Consider the following 27,517-nt stretch of genomic DNA (forward strand, 5'->3'; position numbering starts at 1 on the left):
AATGGAAGCGAGCCTGCTGGAGTTTGCAGCAAGCAGGAGGCGGGAAAGGGTTTGCGAGGAATCAGTTAGTCAGGTGCGGGGATGGAGGGAATGAGTGATGAATGTCAGTATTTGCAGCACATCAGGAACATTCTAGAAACAGGATTCCAGAAGGATGACCGTACGGGTACAGGTACCGTGTCGGTGTTTGGGATGCAGGCTCGGTACAATCTGAGAGGTGAGTAACCGGGGGTGACAGACCGAGCTGGGCCTCGGTACCGCGGCCCGGGAGCAGTTCTTTAAGAAATACTGTTTTTAGGCAGAACGAGTGCTGAGTTAAAGCGGAAATTTGGCGCCAATTCGGCGCCAATTCTTACTTTTTAAACGAATAAAGAAAACAACGTTCAGCATTTATATTTCACCACCTCATAATTCTTCACATCCAAAGATTTCTGAAGTGTAGTTAATTAACGTTTATAATTGTGGGAAATACGGCAGATGCGTATCGAAATGAGAAAATTAAACAGTATTGTTATTTAAGGGATAAAACATGCCCACTTTCTGAATTGTGCCATGAGATATTTTACAGTAGGGTGACCACCTTCCTCCATTTCTGGGGACTGCTGTAGTCTTCCCAGCGATCAAGATCCCCGTAAGAGTCTGGGGTTCACGAAATTCGATCCTGAACGCTTTAGTTGCCAATTTAGTAGCATTAGTGCCATTCCCAATTGCAGCTCGCGCAAATCCATTGCCGGACTGAAATGGTCCAATCATATGGAACCATAGAATGGTTACAGCACAGAAGGATGCCATTCAACCCCTTGTGTTGGTGCTGGCTCTCTGCAAGAGCAATTCACCCAGTGCCACTCCCCTGCCTTTTGCACGTTGCTGTGCAATTCTTTTTAGGTAATAGTAGTGAAACCTGGACAACATATGCTACACAAGAGAAAAGGCTGAACGGTTTCACCTTTGCTGCCTCTGAAGTATCCTCTGTAGGGGCAGGATAAGATCACCAACTCGGAGGTCCTAGGAAATGCTTTTTCTGTCAGAATGCAGCCAATGACATCTCCACTATGTTCTTTGACCGTATACCCAAGGACCTTCTGTACCATTGGATGCAGCAGCCTGTGGCATTCAGGGAGGGCTACTTGAAACATGGGGCAATAAGCAAATGGGTGAAATGCCATGAAATCTGTCCTGAGGAAACTTTGCTGACAAATGATGCATATTCTGCAGACGTTCCTCAAACATCATTATGTGGGGCATTATGTTTTGAGGGCCTACACAATGCTTAGCCAATTCTTGGTGTCTCACGTTCAGTTAAAGGTTGAGCTTCCACGAGGTCATATTGCTCCTAGGAACAGACTGGCAGCCTCTAAGTCCACCAGTCATGGGTCCACATGATGCATCTGATGGAGATGCCTGCCACCCAACCTCCAGTGTGACAACCATCTGCAGTTGCTGTTGAGCGACTGCCTGCATGAACAAGATGCAAAATTGTAAGGCTAGCACCTAGCACCATAAACCTAGCCTGTATTATTTATAGCCAGCTTGCACCTGCATAAGAACATAGGAAATAGGAGCAAAAATAGGCCATTTGGCCCCTTGAGCTGCTCCACCATTCAATAAGATCACGGCTGATCTGATTGTAGTCTTAACTCCACTTTCCTGCCTGCACCCACCGTAACTCTTGACTCCGTTGTAGAACATAAGCTTAACTTGGAAACCGCTCAGAGTAATCTCTCAAAGGAACGGTAATTCTGGCTGGAGCAAGTGCTAGAACTAGTTGTAGAAGGGAGTGTGAGCAAGAAGAGCACTGAACGATGACACAAGAAGGCAGAGAGTGGACTCAGATTTTTTTGCCGTTGGACCAGATAGTCTTGTTCGAAGAGGTGCAGAGGAGAAGAGATATTATCTGTCCACAGGAGGCCCTCTAGACTGACTCAGAAGGCAGTGGGAGCAGATAGCTATGGTGATCTACGTCAGGAGAGCAGCCCAGAGGACCTGGGCACAGTGCAGTAAAAGTGCACTGACTTCCAGGAGTGGTCAAGGTCAGTAAATGTATAAATTCTTCAAACCTAACATTCGGTTTACACACCTCACTCTCACGCACTTGGTACTGCTGCAAGCCTCTCAGTCACATCTCAAAGTTTGCACACATTGCCAGCTATTCAATCATGGCAGCCCCATTACCCAAACTGATTTGTATCACACTCATTGTTACAGTTTCCCCTTATAAGACAAGTTGATGCATAACCAGAGCCAGCAGGAGCCAACTGGTAGGGGACAAGCATGGTGGTGCTTCCCTCTACCCTTGGAGGGAGACAGTACTTGCTATCATTGGAGCATCAATGACTGAGGCTGTGACCAGTAGTGGGGCGGAAACCGTTGAAGATCCTCCTCACATCCCACTTCCTTCTCGTCTGATGATCTTTTCTGAGTTATAAGCTTGCAACTCTTTTTCTCCCCTTCAACCCCTCCCCTATTCACTACAATCTTACCCTTTGTGCCTTTCTCTTTTTAGGTAGACAAGATTCGCAACTGGCCAGGCAGTGCTGAAAGGGCAGGAGGATTGTGATGAGGAAGAAGCAACATTACTCAATTTCACATGCTGACACTGCACATACTTCAGGAGTTAACTTAGAGACTGGATCTAGTGGTGAGATACTGGGTACAAGTGGGTCCTGCCATGATGGGGGACAAGCTTGCTGTACCAGCTTACTTGGAGAGTGAGGTCGCATACAAGCCCTACTGAAGAGGACTTGGATGACAACTTTGATGGGGCAATCTATAGAAAAGGACTAAGGCCTTGGAATGTACACTGAAATTCTTGACATATTGGTAGAATACCTGCAGTTAGTGTTGAGGAGCTTGGAGGATCCCAGCACTAGCTTGGCACAGTGCTTTGCACAGAGTCATCCTTTTCAATATGGAAGCGCAGCCAACTCCGTTAGTATCGTTACAGACCTAAGCATCATGCAGCATCTGTTGTCTTAGCTTGTATAGAAACAGAAGCCACCCAACCCTTGGCTGCTGCAACGGAAGCTCAGACTGAAGTTATGCAAGTTCCGTTAGCTGCCATGCCAGCTGTACTCCAGCTTTCATGGATTTGCAGGGTTTCACAGCAGTCCAACAATCTGGCCTCCTAGGATTGTTAAAGTCACTGCCCTTGCTGTTGTCTGCCAGCCAGCCCAGACTGTTGCTGCCCTTATCAAGATGGTGTGATTTGAAGCAGGGCCTTCTAGGGCCAAAGTTACTTAAAGTCATGCTGCAAGCCCACCCTTCCACCAACTGTACTGCAACTGCTGTGGTAGCAACGCAAAGGTAATGGTACCAAGGGAATGCACATGGGTGATTAGTTGACTTTTGTGTGGGATATTGGATGGTTTGATTTATAAAGCTGGTTTGGAATGTTTGTTCTGTGCTGGTTTTTATTTCAGCATTGTTGTCAAGCAGCTGTTGTGACAGTCAGTAACAGAGGGAGGATAAGGTGTGGGACTGTGATGAATGGAGGAAAACATTGTGTTTTTCTGATGCTGCAGTCAGATGAGCTGACCACAGCCTGACCAAAAAGGGCTGTTCCCAAATGGTGGTTGCGCAGAACATGTAGCGGATAGTATCAAATTATGACTCATGCTCTGGCTCCTCGAGCAGTTCAGACGGTGGAATCCCTTTAGTCTAGTTGATGGCATTTTCTATGGCAGCATGGCTTTTGTTGAGTCAGTGCTGACCACTGGAGTCATGAGCCAGGTGGTCAGTCACCTTGTTACCACCTGATTTGTTGCAGTGGTTCAAATGCAGATGGCACAGCAGACTGCCCTAGAATGAAGGCATAATGCCTTTTGTTAAGATACCAGGCAATGAACTGCATGCTGTGCTGAGTATGATTGCCCACCAGTTATACGTCAAGGGAGTGAAATACCGTCTGGTTTCGATATGTGTCAAAATTAACATGCATTACCTGCAAAGTCTTTTGCAACTCCTCAGCCTGTTCTCATATACAACAAGAGCTGGGCAACATAAAAGCTAAATGCTGCTATTATGATCCTTGACTAGACCTGCAAGTTGTTGGTAAAATCAAGTAGACCAAGTTTGAGATTCAAGACACTTGCTAATAGAATAAATCCACAAGATTCCAGGGGTTTTGAACAAACAAAAATAAACTTTATTGTATAAGGTCAGAAAGATAAAACAATTTACAATATCTATCTTATACTCCTAATATTTGGGGTAAATATGAGGTACTTGTGAATTAACAAGCAAACCGTGATTGAACATCCTACGCTACACAGATGTGACCAAAACACAGTCCACAGATTTCTCAACAACCCATCCAGACGTCAGTAACACTTGAGTCAACCAATCTCACTGAAATTGTCTTTCTCATGAGGGATTCCAGTCTTCATCTTCGAAGATCTAACCTTGGAATTCTCCCCACAAGTCGGTCCAGCTCGGATGGCATCAGCAGCGGTCAACCTTGCAGGGTTTCAGTCTCGTATCCTGAGATTCTTTTCCCCTGGATTTCCAACTATGCACTCAAGCATCAACTCACAGCACAACCTCAGCTCTTCAGCCATGCTGAACAGAACTGTACTGCTCTAAAGAGGTACCTTTACCCCAACGGTTCACAACATGGAGTCACCATGCCTTCTTGCATCTTTAGGGCTCCTCCTGAGCCCTCTTTGATTATCAAGACTTCCCTTGAGCCTTCTTCGCTTAAGCTACTACCTGCAGCACTTTCTTTAATTAGAGCCTCTTTCTCTGCTCCTCTCTTTAACTTGACAGGGACATGTCCCTGTCTCTTGCCTCTGGCCGGTACCTGCATTGTGCAAAAGCTTTGAGGCCTGCTGGGACTTGGAGTTCCTGACCGCTGCCCTCTTTGAAACTGTAGAGAATACAGGCCCAGTTTCCTCAATCTCTCCTCATCAAATAATCCCACCATCCCAGGGATTAGTCTGGTGAACCTCTGTTGCACTCCCTCCATGGCAAATACATCCTTCCCCAGATGAAACCAAAATTCTACACAATGTTCCAGATGTAGTCTTCCGAAGGCTCTATACAACTGCAGCAAAACATCTTTACTCCTGTACTCAAATCCCCTTGTGATGAAGGCCAACATACTATTTGCCTTCCTAGATGCTTGCCTCACTTGCATGTTAGCTTCTAGTGACTCATGAAGAAGAATACCTAGGTCCCTTTTGGACATCAACAGTTTCAACTTCTCACCATTTAATAAATACTTTGCCTTTATTTTTTCCAAAGAAGTGGATAACTTCACACTTATTCACCTTTATATTCCATCTGCCATGTTCTTGCCCACTCACTTAGCCTGTCCAAATCCCCTTGGATCCTCCTTGCATCCTCCTCAGCCCATATTCCCATCTAGTTTTGTCATCAGCAATATTGGAGATACATTTAGTCCCCACATCTAAATTATTTATATAGATTATATAGGCCCAAGCCCTTAACCTTGCAGTACCATTCTAGTAACAGCCTGCCATCCTGAGAATGACTTGTTTATTCCTACTCTGTTTTCTGTCTGTTAACAAATTCTCAACCCATAGCAGTATATTACCCCCAATCCCATGTGTTCTCATTTTGTTTACTAATCTCCTGTGTGGGACCTTATCGAAAGCCCATCCAAAAATCCAGATACACCACATCCACTGGTTCTCCTTTATCTAAACTACAAGTAACGTCCTCAAAAAGCTCCAACAGGTTTATCAAACATGATTTCCTTTTCAAGAATCCATGTTGATTCTGCCCAATCATATTGTTATTTTTCAAATGTCCAGTTATCACATCCTTTATTATATATTCTAACATTTTCCCTGCTATTGATGTCAAACTAACAGATCTTTAGTTTTCAGTTAGCCCCTCCCTTCCCCCAACTCCCCCCGCCACCTTCTTAAATAGTGGGGTTACATTTGCTACTTTTCAGTCTGCAAGAACCTTTCCAGAATCTATAGAATTTTGAAAGATAACAGTTCTTGCATCCTTGCATCCACTATCTCTGTAGCCACCTCCTCCAACAGTCTGCGATGCAGCTCATCTGGTTCAAGGGATTTATCAACCTCTCGTCCAATTTTTCAAGTACTGCCTCTTTATTAATATGGATTTCTTTCAGTTCCTCGTTTTCACTAGTTTCTTGGTCCCCTAGTATTTCTGGGAGATTTTCTGTATCGTCCCATGTGAAGACAGACACAAAGTAATTGTTGTTTCGTTGCCATTTCCCTATCCATTATAAGTTTTCTTGTCTCTGCCTGTAATGGACCCATACTTGTCCTTGCTAATCTTTTTTTCCTTTCCACATACTTAAAGAAGCTTTTATAGACCTCCTTGTATGTTACTCACTAGCTTGCATTCATATTCTATTTTTCATTCTTTATCAGTTTTTTGGTCATCCTTTGTTGGATTCTGAATTGCCCCCAGTCCTTGGGCTTAACCCTTTTTTTGGCAACCTTATAAGGGGAGCCAGTGGCGTAGTGGTATTGTCACTGGACTAATAATCCAGAGACCTGGGGACTGGGGACCAGGGTTCGAATCCCACCATTGCAGATGGGAGAATTTGAATTCAATAAAAATCTAGAGTTAAAAGTCTTAATGATCATGAAACCATTGTCAATTGTCATAAAAACCCACCTGGTTCATTAATTTCTTTTAGGGAAGGAAATTTGCTGTCCTTTCCGACATGTGATTTTAGATGCACAGCAATGTGGATTAAATGCCCTCTGAAATGGTCTAGCAAGCCATGCAGCTTATCATGGGCAATTAGGGATGGGCAATAAATGCTGGCCTCGCCAGTGACGCCCATAAAAAAATCTTTAACCTTTTTTGTTAGCCACAGTTGATTCAGTTGGATTTTTGTGTCTTAGAGGAATGTATACTTGCTATAGGCCATGTAATAGTTTAAATACTAACCGTTGCCTGTCCACCGTCAAAACTTTTAATGTATTTTCCCAATTAACCATAGCCAATTTGCCCCTCATACCTTCATAATTTCCTTTGCTCAAATTTAAGACCCTAGTTTCAGAATGAACTAAATCACTTTCAAATTTAAGAGTTTTACATTATCATATCCTAATGGCTCCTTTACAGCAAGGTTATTAATTAAGCCTTTCTCATTAGATAATACTAAATCTAAAATAGCCTGATCCCTAGTTGGTTCCTCAACATACTGCTCCAGAAACCTATTGTGTACACACTCTGGAAGTCATCCTCCACAGAATTACTGGTAATTATGTTTACCCAGTCTCAAGCAAATTGAGGTCTCCCATTATTCCTGTATTGCCCAGGTTACCATGTCCAACATTACATGCCACCAAACTATAGTGGTAAACAACAGCAATGTTTGTTGCCCCTTACTGTTTCTTAGCTCCATCAAAACATTCTATATCTTGATCCTTTGATCTAAGATCCTTTCTTACTAATGTACTGATCTCATCCCTTATTAACAGTGCTAACCATCCTTTTCACCCCACACAATTGCCAAGCAAAGAGAATCATCTCCCCATAACATTCGATGGCACTCACACTGCTCAATCCTCCTCCAGCAACATCTGGAGGGGGAATTGACCAGAAACTGAACTGGACCAGCCAAATAAATACTATGGCTGCAAGATCAGTGGAGCTGGTAATTCTGTGGCGAGTAACTCAACTCCTGACTCCCAAAATCTGCCCACCATCTAGAAGGCACAAGTCATGAGCGTGATGGAATACTCTCCACTTGACTGGATGAGTGTAGCTGCAACAATACTTGAGACTCAACACCATCCAGCACAAAGCAGCCCACTTGATTGGCACCCCATGCACCATCTTAAATATTTGCTCCCTCCATTACTGATACACAGTGGCATAGCAATGTGTACCATCTACAAGATGCACTGCAGCAATTCACCAAGGTTGCTTTGCCAGCCAAACCTATGACCTCTACCACCTAGAAGGGCAAAGGCAGCAGATGCATGGGAACACCACCACCTGCAAGTTCTCCTCTAAGCCACACACCACCTTGACTTGGAACCATATCATCATTCCTTCATTGTCACTGGATCAAAATCCTGGAACTCCTTTCCTAACACCACATGGACTGTGGCGGTTTAAGAAGGTGACTCACCGCCATCTTCTCAAGGGCATTTATTGAAGGCCAATAAATGCTGGCTTAGCCAGTGATGCCCACATCCCGTGAAAGAAATTTTTTTAAAAAGTAAGGAGTTTGCTAAATTTGCACTGAAGCCACCTAACGATCAGTGAGCAACATAGCAAATGCCTTTGCTGTTCAACCCAAGACACAAGAGTGCAATCACCAAGTTATATTTTTCTGCATGCTGTTAACAAAGTTATTAATTAAAGTCATTAAATTTTGTGTTTCAGATTCTTTTCCCCTCCTCACTACTAAACGAGTGTTCTGGAAAGGAATTCTGGAAGAGCTGTTGTGGTTTATCAAGGTACACATTGTAGATTTGTGATAGATTTTACAAAAGTTCCTAAAATGCTGCAGCAATAACAGGATGAGTAGCATCACTTTGTGACATCCTTTAATTAGATGTATCAAAGTAACTAATATTTTTATTTAGCGCATGTTTGTATCCTTGAATACTTTGCACACATTCAAAAATAGAAAAAAATGCACGGAAGTGTAATTATTGTTGTATGGTTGTAATTGAAAATTCATTGCAAAACTAATGCTTGTTACGTGAAAGCAATGAATAGAACAAGTAACATTTATGTAGAACCTTTTTGATGTAGTAAAATATCCCAAGACTGCTATTGAGTGTTAACATCGGTAAACAAAATTTGATGTCGAGCCATATAAGGTGGTATGAGGACAGACCACCAAAAGTTTGGTCAAAGAGGGTGGTTTTAAAGGGTATCTTGGGGTTTTAAGCAGCGTCTTAAAGGAGGAGGAGAGAGCAAGGTAGAGTGTTCCAGAGCTAGGGGCCTAGGTAGCTGAAGGCATGGCTACCAATGGTGGAGAGCTTTTAAAATTGAGGATGCTTAAGAGACCAGATGTGCAGTAGTCCAGATATTAAAAGGCTTTTGGGCTGGAAGAGGAGGTTACAGAGAAAAGGAGGGGCATTGCCATGGAGGAATTTGAAAACAAGAATAAGAATTTTAAAACTGATGTCTTGCAGACTGCTTTTACGTTTAATATGGAACAAGAGTTGTGGGATACATTCCAGGCTGCTGTGCGCCTGTGCCTGTGGAGCTTAGCGGGAAAGTTGGATGCGAGTTCAGGGTTAGGGCAGGAGGAATTTTTAGAGGAAGTTTGGCTTGGTGGGCTAGGGGCAGGGAAGAAAGTGGCAGAGGCAGTTATGTGGTAGGTCTCCATCTTAATGACAAAGAAGTTGTTGAAGGTAAGGGTGGAGGAGATCAGGGAGAGAGGCTTAAAGAAGCCAGTTTGAAATAGAGAAAAGAAGCTGGGGGCTATCTTTTCATTCCAGGATGATCCTGGAATAGTGAGCAGTTTTGACGGACTAGAACGGGATCTTGCAATTTTACTCTATGTAGACCAGCCAGACCTGGCGGTGAATGGCTAAATCAATTGTCTGCCATAGATGTTCAGTCTGAGCCTTTAGTACTTGAGTGGGGATGAGGGCCATACAAGTGTGTGAGAGAGAGAGAGAGAGAGAGAGTAATGGTTTTACTGGGGTTGAGGGCATCACAATGGAAGGAAAGATATGATTGACTAGATTGGTGGCTACAGAAATGTCATGATGAATAGAGAGCCAAAGGGAAGAGAGTTGGGAATTTGAGTGCTGGTGTAATTGACTTAGTTTTTTTTCCCCAGTGGCAGACACAGGGGAAGTGGGGTTGGGAAGAAGATGTAAATATGGAGCGTATAAGGAAATTATCAGAGCTGGCCTAATCTCAGCCTCATTATTTCAATCGTGTCAATGTGAGATGGTAAGGTCGAAGGGATGGTTGAGAATATGAATAGGGGACGTTATGTGAACAGAAAAATTTGGAGTAGAAAGGGCAGTGAATTCAGAGAAGCGACCATGATGAGTTGAGATGAAGGTTGAAATCAGCAAGGATGAGAAGTGTCTCGGTACAAACACAAAGAGAAAACAATAAACTTGGTGTGCTACTTGGTTGGATGGTAGAGATAAGATTTTTGATGAAGCTAAGATGGGTGGAATAAGGTTAGATACTCAAAGGAGGAAAAGTTGCAGAGGAGTAGGGGGACAAATCACAGTGTGATCTGGTGATAAGGCTGTGTTGCCTTCATGGTGCTATTGGGCAAGGCAAGTGTTGGAAGGTATAGCCAAAAGGGGAGCTTCATTAAGATGGAAGTTGTCATCACCCCTCAGCCAGGATTCTGTCAAAGTTATGAAGTTGATGTAATCATTCACAATAAGCTCATTGATGGCAAGGGCCTTATTCAAAAGTGAATAAATGCTTGGAGGGATATATGGAGTGTGACTGTGTTAGCTGATCCACTGCCGAAGTCCAATAGTGAGCGGGGTGGGAATGAGGTTGATAAGATTATCAACAATCAGGTGTGCTGAATGGGAAGTTCGGTGAGGGAACAGGATGGGGCGTTTGGGATAGCTGCTCCTAAGGAGGCAATGATGACATTCTATGGATCTTTTGGAGTTTGACCAAAGAGCCACAGAGGAAAACTATAGACTTTGCTAAGAAGGAGTCAAACCTGGGACAGCAGCAGGAGAGCAGGAAGGTTGAGGAATACTGAAGGGTTGAAACAGGAATTTGGAAGACAGAATACCAGAGAGGGGTGAAGTGAAGGGAGGCATGACAACTGGATAGAGGGGGTAAAGAGAAAATAGGTTTTAAAAATAAAGGAAGAGAAAAGGCGAAATAGAAGTGATGAGCAGTAGCCAAAAATGCAATCAGCATAGACACAGCAAATGCCACTTGTGGTTAAATGCAAGATTAAGTTATATGTCCACATTCAAAACCAGGAAATAGGAGTGAGTCCAAAGTTAAAGTCAGGTGTCCTATGGTGGGATAAAATTGACACAGGTAGAATTGAGTCAGTGATGAACTGATAACCAGGTGTGGGAGCCAAGAGAATCCAGATGTTATCCTGGATATTTTCTTCATTTAGTAAACAATATAAACTTTACTTTCGAAAACTTCTTTCCTGTGCATGCTTTCTTTGGACTTCAGAATTTGTCTCGTCTCATATGAAGAATGATTATCAGTTCTTTCAGGTTATTTGACCGTCAAATAACCTGAAAGAAGTGTATCACAACAATATCTAATTAGCCAACTTAGCACAAAGTCAGAGTTAAATCTAGGACCTTAGTGCTTTTTGGTTTTGTGCCATAATCTCAGTCAGGATAACAATTGAGGTGCCAAAATTGGCTGCAGAGCAGAAAGTGACCAGAATTCCTGCTGCTGCTTGTGCACTCTCCAGTGTTACCTATAGGAAAGCGCAGGTGTAGGAGGTTAAATGAAAGCATGATCTGGAACAGCTTGGCAACTTTTTTTGGATACCAGACAGTATTTGATGGCTCTTATGTGCAGAATGACCAGGTTGATAAGATACTGAAAGGCTGCCACAGAGGAGAAACTTTAATCCTTTGGCTAAGAATAAGTTTTCCTGCAGGTTCACTTTTCTGGCAGTCTTTATCTTCAATTTTATTTCAGGGCTCTACCAATTCTAACGAGTTGTCGAAAAAAGGAGTTAGAATTTGGGATGCCAATGGATCCCGAGACTTTCTGGACAAGCAAGGATTCGTAAATCGAGAGGAAGGCGATTTGGGGCCTGTTTATGGCTTCCAGTGGAGGCACTTTGGGGCTGAATATAAGGACATGCATACAGGTTAGGAAATTGTGCTATAGTATATCTCGGATAATTAATTTTGGGATTCCAGGATATTGGTATTTCTGTTGGGATCAAATAGACAAATATAAACCTAGCTTAAACTGGTGAACTGTTTTGGGTGCATTTTTAAAATTTTATTAAGTTCCTTACTTTATGATTGTAGATTACTCTGGTCAAGGAGTCGATCAGCTCCAGAATGTAATTGATACCATCAAAAACAACCCAGAGGATCGTAGAATCATTATGTGCGCTTGGAACCCTAAAGGTAAAAAAAGCTGAGAAACTCTGAGGGTGGAGTCTCCAAGAGTTCACTTGTTGAAGGCAAAGATGTAGCTGAGCTGTGAATGCTAGATGGTCCCAGACTTGATTCCGTCTAAATTAGCCAGTTTCAGCTGGGGTCGCACTGGGATATTCCCATTGACCTCAGTGTCCTGTTATAAAGGCATTAGATTGTTGTTTGCAATCCAGTGACTCCTGTTGGAAAACACAAGTGTGGCTGTCTAGTAAGAATGGGTCAAGTTCTGATTTCAATGTTCTTCCTCTCCCCACTACCCTTGTCAAATGTACAACTTCCAGTTCAAAGTTGTTGGGCTGGTATGTGTACACAAGTAGCAACTGAAACAAAGGAAATTGCAGCATTAGGATGAAATTGGCGAATGAAGAAAAATACGTAAGTGTGAGAGGATATAGCTCGCTATTAGAGCCAGTAGATGCATGAATGTGGCCTCTACTTACTGGCTGCCTTTTGTGCTGAAGTTTTTATGGTTTTGTTACCGTTCACTTCTATGGTCACTGTGCAAGCAATATCATGCTAGATTAGTGGAGAGATGAAGCTTTTGTTCTTAGCTCCACTAGCTGAATCAAATTGCAATTTGTCACCATGTCAAACAATTTGGAAACATGGCAACAAAGCTAAATGGAGTTTACTAAAACATTTAACATTGAGTGCCAGATACTAGTTTGAATTTCAGTGAATGTACAAGCTTTCTACTTTAGTTTCAGTGCAATTAAGTAAATTCCAGCTGTGTTCTCCTATAATTAGTGGTTGCGTTATTTCCTAATTTATTGTTTCTGTAGATCTTCCTCAGATGGCACTGCCTCCCTGCCATGCTCTGTGCCAGTTCTATGTGGTAAATGGAGAGCTCTCTTGTCAGCTGTATCAGAGGTCAGGAGATATGGGCCTTGGTGTCCCATTCAATATTGCCAGCTACTCATTGCTGACATACATGATTGCACATATCACAGGACTAAAGGTATTTTAAGCTTGTTTTGTATTTATATAATATGTTTTCCATACCAAAGCATTTGTTACTCTTGAAGAGTAATTGTTATTATGTAGGCAATTATAGCACATCAATATCCTGCAGACAGCAAATAAGATAAGTGGCCGGTTAATCAGTATTTCTGGTGGTATTGATTGAAGAAGGCATGTTAGCCAAGCTACTGAAAGAACTCCCTGTTCCTCTTTGAATAGTGCACTGTGGACATTTTTATGTCCACCTGGACCAACTGATTGGATGAAATGTTAAATGTACAAAATACAGCATCTGGGACAGTGCAGTACTCTTAATGATTCTATGCTCAAGCAAAATAAGCTTTGGAAAATACAGATGGAATTAAGGGAGAGAGGTAAAAGAAATAAGACACAGTTTTTAAAAACTATTTTAAACTTTAAAATTTTCCAACATGCTCTTCTGAAAGAGTAACACCTAATTAATTTTTCAGGTTGGGGTTGTTCAGTAATTATCATGCTTTTTAAAACTTCTGTATTCTTGAAAACACTAGCACTTCACTTTTTCAACCATTTTTAATGTAATGCTAGTGGGCAAGTAGAGCAAGTTCAAGCCTTTTCAGTCATTTTGATGCCAATTTTATCGGCAAGAACTGGAACCCTGCACCATGTGGAAGAGTAGGTTATCTCTCTTGGCCACCTCTGGATTTCCATGTTTCAGCAACCTCTAGCTTTTCATGTTTAATTTTACGTGTGCATACTCCAGAAATTGCTGTCATTTCCTGCATTCTAACAGTGCACCCTCATGGCCTTGCAGTTAACTAATTGCAACTTCTGGGTCACTATAAAATGGTAGTGGTCAGTTGCAGAGGTGTCAGACCACTTGTTCTTCCTTCTCCATAATCAGTTTACTGACTTTTTCGTAAGGTTTAACAAATGTAACAATACTCTTTGACTAGATAAGTGTTAGATGCTGGTCAGGTGTCCAGATAGTCTCCTAATGACAGTTTGCTCTCCTTTCAGCCTGGTGATTTTGTACATACTTTGGGTGATGCTCATATTTACAAGAACCATATTGAGGCATTGAAGATTCAGGTAAATATACTTTCAATCGCCTGAAGTAACCTTAATACCATTTCTACTTGCAAGTTCCTACAAGGACAAAAACTCAAATGGAGATGAATTAGTGTTTAATCTGTTATTCCTAAGGGTATGGGTGCAAAGTACATTGGCTATCTGAAAAGGAATGCTCAATATCACAACCATTTTAACACTACACACTAAAAAGCAGAATAATTGTTCCAGCAATTTCACTTTTCCTTTTGTACATTCTCCAATCTGAGTTAATTTAAAATAAGTTAAATCTCTACTGCTAAGTTGCCTCTGGATACAGAAAACAAATGTGAATTCTAATCACTTTGTTTTTGATAGAATTATTGCACGCCTATCTTAATGGAGTGTCAATGAACATTCTCTTGCTGTAAGTGGGCCACCCAAATACAAGTACCAAGGGTTTCTGTTTGGGTGAAATCAGGAATTTGCACCCAAAATGTCCTTGAAATTGTGCACATTAGGTTACAGTTCAAGTTTCGGGGAAAAAAATCATTTTTATAATCACAAACTTAAAATCTTCTATGAAACAGAGCAATGTGGCAGCATAATCCGTGAAGAAAATTTTTTGCCATTTGATAGAGGACTTTTGGATTGTCAGTAAACGTGAACTTGCCTTGCTATGGGCAGAGGTTGAGGACTCCATTTCTTGGCAGGCCTAAGAGGCCTGGCGCATGTGCAGAGCACGAGAAGATGACAGGCTGGTAGCACTCTATTCTTGTTTTTTTTTTTTGGTTAAAGTGTTTGGCCATAAGGGCTGCGCTCAAGATGTGCAGAAACGGGACCCAGGTTTGTAACCATAACAAAGGGAGTCCTGGGACTGAGGATGGGAACCCAGGGAGGGAGACCACTGTGGAAGGAGTCATTGGGAGGAGACCACCAATGGGAACCACCAGGGAGAAAAACCGCTGGGATGAGGAGCAAAGAACGAGGCTCCAGGTAGTGAGGGCTCGGGAGAAGCCCTGGAGAGCTGAGAAAGCAGCAGAAGGTTGGTGACTTCATGCTGTGGGCCATTGAGGATAGGTAACCTTTTGGAGCAGTGATGTTCTGTTCAGTGTGGCTGTAGAGCTGGAGCTGTGCTTGAGAATTGGTGCTGGAGTGCAGCCTCAGGAAGCTAGTGGAACATAGTCTCAGGAGAAGAGATTAAACGATCAGGAGGTGAGCAGTCATTGAGGCAGTCTGAGTCAGAGCAACATTTGGAGGCAAATCAGAGGCTAGATCTTTGAAAGTAAAGACTTAAAATCTCCCTCAAGAAGGAGACAGAGTTTTAACAAGATTGTGTAACTCACAGTGGACATTAAAATCTCAGTGGGTTACTGAGAAATCAGTGGGATCTGTCTTGGTTGCATCTGCCATTTATTATGCAGTGTAGTGTGTTCGACCACAGTTTGCCTGTTAATTCACATGTATATAAGGTTAATTCTGAATGTTAGAGAAAGATAGATATTGTAAATTGTTTTACTTTTCTGACTCTTTTGTAGTAAAGTTTATTTTGCTTGTTTAAGAACTGGAATCCTGGCTTTATTCTCTTAGTAAGTAGCTGGGATCTTAAACTTTGCCTACTTTTAAACAAACAGTGGAAACTAACTGGATTGTGGAATTCTACTCTTTCAATTTTTTTCCTGACTCCCGCCTTCTCTTGGCAACTGCCGCTTCTAAAGAAGTGAAAGCCAGGAGGAGAGAGTCTCAGCCCAGAAAATCTCTGCCAGTAATGAGGGTGGGAGCAGTCCTGGGGCAGATGCCACTCAGACTTGCACCCAGACCTGGCTGTCGCCAATCAGCCTTGCACCAGCTTGGACATGGCTGCAATCTGTGTTCACGGCTTGAGCCGCTTCATTGCTAAGATGGCTGTGCTGGCAAAGGTTACCAGCTGCTGGCTCTTGCAACTGTTCCAGGCTGTCAGCCGGCCTGCCTTGGCTGCCAATCTGGCCACCAGGACTTTGAGTGTAAGTACAATTTCAAGGGGCCATGCCTATTGCACAGTGTTGGCAGCATTCCTTTCTGGACACGAGGTAGTAAGTGCTCACTGGATACTAGAAGCAGGTTTCATGGTGAAGTTGCTTCCCTTGGGGTGGAGGGCGAGGCAGGGAGCAAGGCCCGTGTCAATCACTGCATCGCTGCTTGCTGTAGATCACCACTGTCCACTTCCCCTGTGATGAGAGCGAGGTCTGAGAGACACCGAGACTGGTGTTGAACGTTACTTCTTTTAAAGCAGTTTGTTTTAAATCATTTATTAATTTTAGGAAAAGTAAGAGTGTAAGTCACTGCCAAATGGAAGTGCTCTGATAAATGTTATTCTGCCTTTTTAATTCTCTCATTTAATGAATGCCTTCTTAGTTCCTGTCTAAACTTACAAAGGGTTAAATGTAAATCATTGTGTGTTATTTCCCTCAATTTTGTACATTGGAACTTCAGTTTTGTGTGCGCACATGTAATAAAATGCCTGTGTCTCCTTTGTTAAAATTTTAAAAAGTTCACTGAGCTCTATTTTTAAAAAGTTGTCCAGTTTTTTTGTTTTGATGCAATTTAAATAAACCATGAGAGTTTTAATATTCCCCATGATTTTCGACTGCACTACTTTGAGTGCATTCAAACAGGTAAGTGCTTGCTGTATTTGAACTGCAGTGTATAGAATCTAGTTTGGAGTTAAACCTGCATGGCAGAGAATTATGTTTTATTACCAAATTTTCTGCCTGAAATAATTATGCAAATGGTATTTAATCCAAAGAAGTATGAGGCAGTGCATTTATGATGACAGGACAAGGGCATACATAATAAATAGAACAGTTTGGAAATGTGAAGGGAAATGAAGGGACATTGCAGTTTATGTCTCTAACTCCCTGAAAGTAACAGGGCAGGTAGACGAGGTGGGCGAGAAGGCACATGGGATAATTTTCTTTAACGGTCAAAGCCTAAAGCATATGAGCAGGGAGTTTATGCTGGTACTGTATAAAACTCTAAGCTGTGAGAAAGACACAGAAGCTACAAAGGGTTATAGACAGGTTAAGTGGGTGGGCAACAAGGTGGCAAGTGGGATAGATAGTGTGGGAAAATGAGAGGTTATTCACTTTGGTTGTAAAAATGAAAAAACTATGTTTTTTGAAGGATGTGTTGGTCCAAAGATACCAGTTTACAATAGTTAAGTGCAATTTGAAGAATAGTTCTTGACCATCGGCAAAACCATGCCATTTTGACCTGGGATACTAATGCAGTCTATGTCCAAACGCAGCAAGACCTGGACAATATCCAGGCTTGTGCTGACAAGTGGCAAGTAACATTCGTGTCTCAAGTGTCAGACAATGACCATCTCCTTGATGACTCCTTCCATTACTTTACTGATGATCGAGAGTAGACTGATGGAGTGGTAATTGGCCGGATTGGATTTATCCTGCTCTTTGTGTGCAGGACATGCCAAGGCATTTTTCCACATAAGTCGGGTAGATGGCAGTGTTGTAGTTGTACTGGAACAGCTTGGCTGGGGCTGCGGCAAGTTCTGGAGCACAAGTCCTCAGTACTATTGCCGGAATATTGTCATGGCCCATAGCCTTTGCGGTATCCAGTGCCTTCAGCCTTTCTTGATATCACGTGAAGTGAATCGAATTGGCTGAAGACTGGCATCTGTGATGCTGGGGTCCTTCAGAGGAGGCCAAGATGGATCATCCACTCGGCACTTCTGGCTGAAGATTGTTGCGAATGCTTCAGCCTTATCTTTTGCGCTGATGACCTGGGCTCCTCTGTCATCGACGATGGGGATATTTGTGGAGTCTCCTCCAGTGAGTAGTTTAATTGCCCACCACCATTCATGGCTGGATGTGGTAGGACTGCAGAGCTGAATGGTGGTGGACAAATCAACAACTAAATAAATAAGAATGACCTGATAGCCATTACAGAGACATGGGTGCAGGGTGACCAAGGCTGGGACCTCAATATTGAAGGGTATTTGACATTTCGAAAAGAAAGAGAGCTAGGAAAAGGTGGTGGGGTAGCTCTGTTATCAAGATTGTCATTAATTTTTTCTTATTCATTCACGGGATGTGAACTTCATTGGCTGGGCCAGCATTTATTGCCCATCCCTAGTTGCCTTTGAGAAGGTAGTGGTGAGCTGCAGCCTAGAACTGCTGCAATACTGTAGGACAGTAGTGAGAGATGACCTTGGCTCAAGAGCAAGGTGTAGAATCAGTTTGGGTAGAGATAAGAAATGGTAAAGGGAAGAGGTCAATTGTGGGAGTAGTCTATAGGCCCCTGAACAGTAGTTACAGGGAAGGGCAGGGTATACAAGAAGAAATAAATGGGGCATTAAAGAAAGGTATGGCAATAATCATGGCTGGCTTTACACATAGATTGGGTGAATCAGTTTGGCAGAGGTAACCTAGAACATGAACTCATAAGAGTGTGTATTTGGGACAATTTCTTAAGTGCAGTACATTCTAGAGCCAACCAGGGAGCAGGAGACAGGATTAATCAATAACCTCATAATAAAGGAGCCTCTAGGTGACAGCGATCATAACATGATAGAATTTCATGTTCAGTTTGAAGGGTAGAAGTGAGAGTTTTAAGACTAGTGCTTTAAGCCTGAGTAAAGGTAATTTATGAGGGGGCAGGATTTTCTGGGTCCGCCCACTGCCGGGATTGTCCAGTTCTGCTGAAGTGGATGAACTTTTGGTTGACTCGCCACATCCCCCTGCAGTGGGTCCTGCCACGGCGGGGCTAGAAAATCCCGGCCAGGGCATGAAAGCAGATCTAGCGAAGAAAGAATTTGGAAACTATGTTAAAAGCAAGGACAGTAGAAATGCAGTGGCAGACTTTTAAGGAGATACGTAGTAACTCTCAGCAAAAATTTATCCCAGTGAGAAAGGTACATCGTTCTCAAAGAATCTATCATCCATGGCTGAATAAGGAAGCTAAGGATAGTATCAATTTGAAAGAAACACTGTATAAATTTGCAAAGATTATTGGTAGGCCAGAGATTGGTCAAATTTTAAGAACTAGCAAGGAATTTTTAGGAACCAACTATTTCTTGGACTCACATTTCTACCCTTCAAACTGAACATGAAATTCAATCATGTTATGATTGCTGTTACCTAAAGGCTCCATTACTATGAGGTTATTGATTAATCCTATCTCATTAATCATTACCAGGTGTACCTGCTCCCTGATTGGCTCTGGAATGTACTGCTCTTAAGAAATTGTCCCAAATACACTCTTATGAACTTGTGTTTTAAGAAAGAGAAAGAAGAGTATGAGAGAAAGCTGGCTCGTGACATAAAAGCAGGTAGTAAGAGCTTCTACAAGTATTTGAATAGAAAGGGCTTTAAATTAGAGTCTATTTTAAAAGATGTAATAGCAGAGCATTTAGAAATGCATAATATAATCAAGCAAAGTCAGCAAGACTTCGTGAAGGGAAAATCATGTCTGAGAAATTTATTACAATTCTTTGAGGAGGTAACAAGCAGGATAGATAAAGGGGAACCAGTAGATGTAATATATTTGGATTTCCACAAGGCGTTCGATAAGGCTACTTAACAAGATAAGAGCCCATGGTGTTGGGGGTAGTATATTAGCATGGTAGAGGATTGGCTAACTAATTGAAGACAGAATTGGGATAAGGGAGCCATTTTCAGGATGGTAACCTGTCATTAGTGGAGTGCCACAGGGATCAATGATGGGGCCACAATTATTTACAATATATATTAATAACTTGGATGAGGGAAGTAAATGTACTATCGCCAAGTTTGCAGATGACACAAAAATAGGTGTGAAGGCAAGTGTTGAGGATGACACAAGGAGTCTACAGAGGGATATAGACAGCTTGTGAGTGGGTAAAATCTTGGCAGATGGAATGTAATGTAGGAAAATGTGAGGTTATGCACTTTGGCAGGAAGAATAGAGGAGCCGAATATTATTCACATGGAGAAAGCTGCAGCACAGAGGTATTTGGGGGTCCTCATGCATGAATCCCAAAAAACTAGCATACAAGTTCAGCAGGTAAAAGGGAAGGCAAATGGAATATTGGCCTTTATTTCAAAGGGTATGAAAATAGGAAAACTATGCAAGGCGCTAGTTAGACCATACATGGAATACTGTGAACAGTTTTGGTCCCGTTATCTAAGGAAAGATATATTGGCATTGAAGGCAATCCAGGAAAGGTTCACTAGGTTGATCCTGGGTATGGACGGATTTTCTTATAAGAGGTTGAGTAGGCCTGTTTCATTAGAGTTTAGAAGAATGAGAGGCGACTTTATTGAAACATAAGACTCTTAGGGGGCTTGACAGGGTAGATGGTGAGAGGTTGTTTCCCCTTGTGGGATAGTCCAGGACCAGAGGGCGTCATCTCATATTAAGGGGTTTCCCATTTAAGACCGAGATGAGGAGGAATTTTTCTCTCAGAGGGTAGTGAATCTGTGGAATTCTTTACTGCAGAGGGCTGTAAAGGCTGGGTCATTAAGTATAGTTAAGGCTGAGATAGACAGATTTTTAATCAACAAGGGAATCGAGGGGAAAGGCAGGAAAGGAGTTAAGGATTATCAAATCAGCCATAAACTCATTGAATGGCGCAGAAGGCTTGATGGGCCGAATGGCCTATTTCTGTTCCTACGTCTTATGGTCTAAGGAAAAATGTAACTAAAGCTATGGCTGGCCCTCTAGAGAGTGAATTTGGGGAATTGGTAATGGCGAACAAAGAAATGGCAGAGGTGTTGCACAGGTATTTTGCATCTATATTCACTGCAGAAGATTTAGGGCAGAAATATTATAAATCTTCAGCTTGCTGAGGCAGCTCTGTGCCTCAGGGAGCTTTCATTTCATGCACTCGTGTGCATGTGTGAAGTTGCGCGCTCGTCTTCCTCCCGCCCCCACCTTGGCAGCGCTGCAGCGCACAATTTATGCTGGCTGGCTGTTAATTGGTCAGCAAGTGTGAAATCGATGTCGGGGTCCAATCGAGGCTGGCTTCGCGATCGTTCCAGGGCTTGCCTGCTGCACTCACCCGACAAAGTAAAAATCCTGGCCTTGGAAAACCTCACAATGATACTTGAAAATCAAGAAGTGAGCTGGAGGGAGGAACTTAAAACAATCCCTATCACTCGGGAAAGCTGTTTGGAAAACGATTAGACCTAAAGTCTGACCAGTCCGCAGGACCAGTTGGCATGCACCCTAAGGTGTCAAAGGAGTGACTACAGAGATGGTAGTTGCATTGGTTACGATCTTCCAAAATTCCTTTGAATCTGGAATTGTCCCATGGATTGGAAAATTGCTAATGTAACACCTTTATTCAAGAAAGGAGGGAGGCAGAAAATAGGAAACTGCAGGCATCTACCATAGGGAAATTACTAGAATCCATTATTAAGGATGCTTAGAAAATACTTAAAAAATCATAATTTGATCAGGGTTTGTGAAAGGGAAATCATGTTTAACTTACTAGAGTTTTTGAATAACTAACAAGATGGATAAAGGGGAACCTGTAGATGTGGTGTACTTGGATTTCCAGAGGTCATCTGATAAGGTGCCACATCAAAGGTTACTGCATAAAATAAGATTACATCATGTAGGAATGGATAAAGGATTGATTGGCTAACAGGAAGTAGAGACTAGAGATAAATGGGTCCTTTTCAGATTGGCAAGTTGTGACAAGTGGAGTTGTGATCAATGCTGGGGCCTCAACTATTTGTAATCCACATCAATGATTTGGATGAAAGGACCAATTGTGTGGAAACTAAATTTGCCAAGACCACCAAGATAAGTAGGAAAGTAACTGTCAAAGGAGGTAGAGAGTTTGAACAGGGATATAAACAAGTGAGTGGGCAGAAATTTGGCAGATGGTGTATATCTGGGAAAATGTGAACTTGTTCACTTTGGCAGGAAGAAGAGAAAAGTAGTACACATTTAAATGGAGAGAGATTGTAGAATTCTGGTACAGAGGGATCCTTGTGTTCTGGTACATGAATCACACAAAGTTAGTATGCAGATACAGCAGGTGTTTAGGAAGATAAATGGAATGTTGGTATTTATTGCAAGGGGAATGGAATATAAAAGTAGGGAAGTTTTACTGCAGCTTTACAGGGCCTTAGTGAGACCACATCTGGAATACTGTATGCAGTTTTAGTCTAATTTGGAAAAAAAAGTATTGTGTTAAAACAGTTCAGCAAAGGCTTACTCGACTCATTCCTGGCTATCGGGCTTATCTTATAAAGAAATGTTGGACAGTTTGGGCCTATACCCATTAGACTTTAGAAGAATGAGAGGTTATCTAATTGAAATATGTAAGATCCTGAGTGGATTTGATGGAGTAGATACCGGGAGGATGTTACCACTTGTGGGAGTGACTAGGACCAGGGGACACAGTTTAAGAATAAGAGGTCTATCGTCTAAGCAGAGATGAGAAGAAATATTTTCTCTCATAGGGTCATTAGTATGTGGAGTTTTCTTCCCCAGAAAGAAGTGGAGGCTGAGGCATTGAATTTATTCAAAGCAGAGTTAGACAGGTTTTTGATAGACAAGAAAGTTGAGGATTTTGGGGAGCAGACAGCAAAGTGGAGTTGAGACAACCAGATCAGCCATGATTTTATTGAATGGAGGAGCAGGCTCAAAGGGCAGAATGGCATACTCCTGCTTCTAATTCCTATGTTCCTAAGCTTGTTAACAACCCAATCGTCCACAATTTTATACTGACCGTTGAATTTGCAGATATTGAATTTTAAAAAGTTTGAGTCTTTCATGCCAGGTAAAACGAGGACAGCAGACAGCGCAGGACCATGGTTGAATTTACCAGCAGATTCTTCTAGGGAATGTGCCAGTGTCTGCATGATCTTTAATGACATTTTTAAGATCTCTTTTGTGCCTTCAAAATTATTAATAAAGGCTGATTTAAGCTCTTCTAGCTGTGGCCGCAGTATTACCCCTCTGCCACAGGACATACTAGCCTGCAGTGCCAATTCTCAGAACCCTCGTGCCAAGGTGTTATTCATATTACAATGTAGCTGTGGCTGCAACAGAAATTCAAAGCAATATTTGTTATATTAACTCAAGTCACGAGCTTATTATGGTGTTGCATTTAAAAACAAGCATGAGAAACTGGCCTTTATATTAACCGCAAGCTTGGAAAGGAGCAAGGGGAAGGGTTTGTGGTCGGTAAGCAAACTTCCTATGCAGCTATAATTGGTTGGCTTCCTGTCAGGTATGCTCTAATTGGCTGCAACATGCTTTATTTGGTGTGTATATAAAGGATGGGGGCAGAAGTAGGTGGATAGCGCACTTTCAGGTTAGCTGCCAAAAACGTGCCAAAAATGTAAAATTCATGTCCATGTGTCAGAATAGCTGTTTCAATGCCTAGGCTCATTGCTTGCATCATTGAATGTTGTTCCAAGACTTCCCGTGTGTCGCATGCAGTCTCTAAATAGAGGCCATGCATTGCTGGCTGCATTAGCTCAAATCTCCATATGGACTGAAAATTGCTTTGTTTTTAAAATTTCCTCCAAAGGCCCTATGGGGATAACAGTGTCAGATATCAATTTGATTGGGGTGGGGTGGGGGTGGGGAACAGTGGAAAGAGTGGCCCATTGGGTAATTTTAGCGTTGCTTTCCCAGGTCTCAATTGATAAGCTTTTTAAATGGTGCTTTATACACAATTTGGGAAGATAGGTGCTAAAACATGCAAGTGTTCCTAACGTGCAGCTTTAATTTAATTCAAATAGATTCCAAACCATTTACCTGAAACCACTAAACGTTGTCAGTCGTTATGGCAGAAAACTGACCCAACTGTTTTGTCATTCACAGTTTAATTTCTTATGAAATATGAAGTCCAGTCATATCACAAGGAACTGCGGGATTAAAAACTTGAGTTGGAAATGAAGTATCCTTCATTTTATATGAATTAGAAGATATTACTGAAAATCCTTGATTTTAACAAAATATTAAATTTGAATTAAATAAGGTTAAATCTTTTAAATCTGTAACAGATTTGAATTAAACAACTTCATATTAAAAAGAATAAACTGTATTTATGGCACTTAACATTAGCATTTAATCGCAAATGGATCAGAGCGCATTAGCATTGAGGGATATATTGTATCTGATTAATGTCATAAGAATGAAGGAGCTAAATTCCAACAAGGGCTCTCTCAATTGCTTACTTTGAAGCAGATGGTTGGGAGAAACCCACCAAAATTTGACCTTTGGGTATGTAAGGAGAAGCCAATTCAAGCCTGTTTGTTCCATAGATCACATACACTCTACTCTACTCTGGGGCTTGGCCTAAATAGCCAAGTGGTTATGATACTGGGTTTGTAACCCCAAGATCAAGAGTTCAAATCTCACAATGGCAAACTATGAAACAATGTAACTTCATCTGAATAGGAACAGATGGAAACGTGTTTGTACTCGAAAGAGTTCCACTCTACTCTGCTGACTCTGCACAATCTCTGATGGGTGATGTGAAGTCAAATTATGGGCAGGATTTTATGTCCCGTGGATGGGCACATGCCCAACCTGATCGGCGTAAAATAGTGCACGATGATGTCAAGTGAGCGCCCCGACGTCATCGTACACTTGCACGATATTTTGGTTGGCGTGCGCGCTTGAGAGTCGCAGTGTGCCTACTGACAATTAAGAGGGCTCTTAATTAATTAAAAGCAATTTTTCGCTTCCCGTCCAACCTTATGGTTGATGGGTGGGCAAATCAGCCAGGCAGCCTTTGGTCTTTCCTGAAACCTCATCCACGGGTGGGATAAGGTTTCCAACAGTAATTTTTAAAGTAAAAAAAAATTTAGGCATTATTTTTAATATGTTCCTGTTCATGTGACTGAGTCATATGTGGAGACATGTTTCTCTCATTTTTAAAATCTTAATTTCTGTTTCTACAAATATTCAACTCCCTGAGGCAAATCTCTGCCTTCAGGGAACTTTCAATGCTCAGTCTCTCCCACGCACGCGCAGACTTCTGTGTTTGCACTCCTTGTGCCCCCCATACTGGCAGTGCTGAGGTTCTCAGTGCCAGTTTCAAGCCAGCTATGGCCAGCTAGCATGAAATCGCGGTCGAGGGACAATCGCGGGCAGCAGACCATTTCCTGGCTGGTCCCGGGCCAGCCCGACGACCGGAAAATCCTTGTGTATGTTTTTGTAACTTTGGCTTCTGGTATTTTTTCCAGGGTTTTGGAGCCACATTTTGGCATTCAGTTCTAAATCAATGCCATTGATTTGCACTTTTATATGCATGGCGTAGTCTGGAGGAAGATTTCCACTTAACCCTTGAAGGGTTATGTTCAGCTCAAGGAAATTAATCCTTACTTGTGTTTCATTTTGCAGATGTCTCATCTATAGTCTCAAAAGCACGTTAACTATCACACTCCAGTGTCTGTTTCAATATGTCTGTCATCTATATCCATCAGTTATGTTAAGCAGGTGCATTTATTAAATATTGTTAACTCCTTTCCACATCAAAGAATCATTGATGTTTTTAAGCTATGTTTCAAGTCCACAGTTGCCAGGTGCCAACATTCCCCTCTAAGGGACATTATTCACATGTGTGTCAATGGGGAATGTCAACAGGATATTCAATAAGCAAGTTGAAAGATAATTAAGAACTTGAACCCTATCCATTTGTATTCTCTCTCTCTCTCTCTCTCTCTCTGTCTCTCCCCCTATCTATCTCTATCTCCTCTTTCCTACTTAACGGGATTCTAAAGCCTATTGTAGTTCCCTTTGGTGCATCAAGTGAAATCTGCTAAATTAGTGAGTCTTGGACCTCTCTCGTCTCTGCATTTATAGGGAGCAGCTGAGACTATTTGCATATATTTAGCACCTTTAATATGACAACTTCCCAAGCCAATTACTAGGAGTGTATTCCATGTGCCCAGCACTTGTGGGGAGTAAGATGATTTTTTTTTAATACTGATAAGTTATGTGTCATAATACAGCCTTGCATCCAAATTCAAGGGACTTCTTTATGAAAGTTTTGTGGGAATATAACACTATTCTGTTTCCTTTTTAAAAAAAATATTTTTTCATCTAGCTGGATTTTTTTGCTTTTCTCCCATTTAAACAAAATTGCATTGTTACAGACACAAGCTTGTAGTGTTTATAATTTAAGTGTATTTAAAGCAAGGTTTTGTAAAAGTTCAACTGTTCTACTTTGACACAGCTCCTGCGTAAGCCTAGACCTTTTCCAAAATTGGAAATCTTGCGCAATGTGGAAAATATCAATGACTTCAAAGCAGAAGACTTCAAGTTAGAAGGTTATGATCCACATCCTACTATTAAGATGGAAATGGCTGTATAATACTTACGTTTGCCTACCCGAGCTGATGATAAATAAAAGGCTGAGACTTGAAGGAAGAAGAGCATGAAACTCCATGGCAGTGTAGGGGGAAAAAAAAACACTGGTAAAGTGCGAACTGGTTCCTTCAGTTTCTTTTTTGTGGTAGCTGCATCCTTCTCAGACCTTGATAACAGTTACGTTACATGCAGTAAGAAAATAATCTGCCCAAATTAAGTTTGTCCTGGTTTAACATAAAAGAGCATATAAGTTTTTTTTTTACACAAGCCTATACTGAAATATGTAGTTTTGTTTATATAAGTTGTCATTTTTTTTGAAATTTTCAATAAAGCATGTTTTATTTCCCTGGAACAAGATTGTGTTGTAGTTTTAATTAACTAGTTGTAGTGTAGTTTTCACAGAAAAAATGATGGAATTACAGAAAACAATTCCTAATACAACAGTAAAAATTTTGGAATCCCATTTAATTGACCTATTCAGTCACTAAAGCAGTAACCAAACTATAATTACAATAAACCTAATTCTTTACAATAATGTAATGTAATTCTTTACAATAAACCTAATTTTGAAAGCGTTGAATTTTTCCTTTTCTAATCTCACTAGTATATCTTTTCCACTGTATTATTGTTCCAATTCCAGAAACTCTGGGCCCAATATTAATGGGCTGGATTTTGCAATCAGCAGTGAAACAGTGGCTCTCATTGCTGACCTCTAAGAATTAGCGATCTCTTCGGTATTGATTTTCTCTTCAACATTATTTTAAATGTGGTGCTAAGTCTAGGGGATCTCCAGGTATTCCACAGCAGTGATATCAGCAAGAAGGGTAAGCATACAATTTCATTGAAGTACACTCATAGATAGCAAACTGGAAAGTTAAAAGCAGTGGTAACCTTCACTTTCAATTTAACTTTACAGATAGTGAAATAAATGATTATGATTGGATTAAGATAGAAGTTAAAATATCATAAATTTATTTTAAAAATGCAGCAGTTTTAATATTTTCATAATGGAGAAATTTGGCATTCCATAAACAAAATTAGTTTTTTGGGGCCAGTGAGGTTGTTTAGCAGTAAATATAAACTTAGTACATCTTTGAAACCCAGTAGTGTCTCATTCAACAAGGCATAACTTTCTCAAGGGT

At 41.5% G+C, this 27,517-nt stretch overlaps 1 protein-coding gene across 1 annotated transcript; it reads left to right on the top strand.

Annotated features, from left to right (window-relative positions):
* tyms (thymidylate synthetase) lies at positions 1–26,727 on the top strand. The gene is made up of 7 exons (XM_041190028.1): positions 1–217; positions 8,350–8,423; positions 11,593–11,767; positions 11,934–12,035; positions 12,848–13,023; positions 14,025–14,096; positions 26,242–26,727. Exons 1-7 carry the CDS (start codon positions 82–84, stop codon positions 26,377–26,379), a joined length of 873 nt encoding a protein of 290 aa, XP_041045962.1. The 5' UTR covers positions 1–81; the 3' UTR covers positions 26,380–26,727.
* Positions 26,728–27,517: the final 790 nt, after the last annotated feature.

Source organism: Carcharodon carcharias, chromosome 6, assembly GCF_017639515.1.
Source record: "Carcharodon carcharias isolate sCarCar2 chromosome 6, sCarCar2.pri, whole genome shotgun sequence".
In the NCBI taxonomy this organism is placed as follows: domain Eukaryota; kingdom Metazoa; phylum Chordata; class Chondrichthyes; order Lamniformes; family Lamnidae; genus Carcharodon; species Carcharodon carcharias.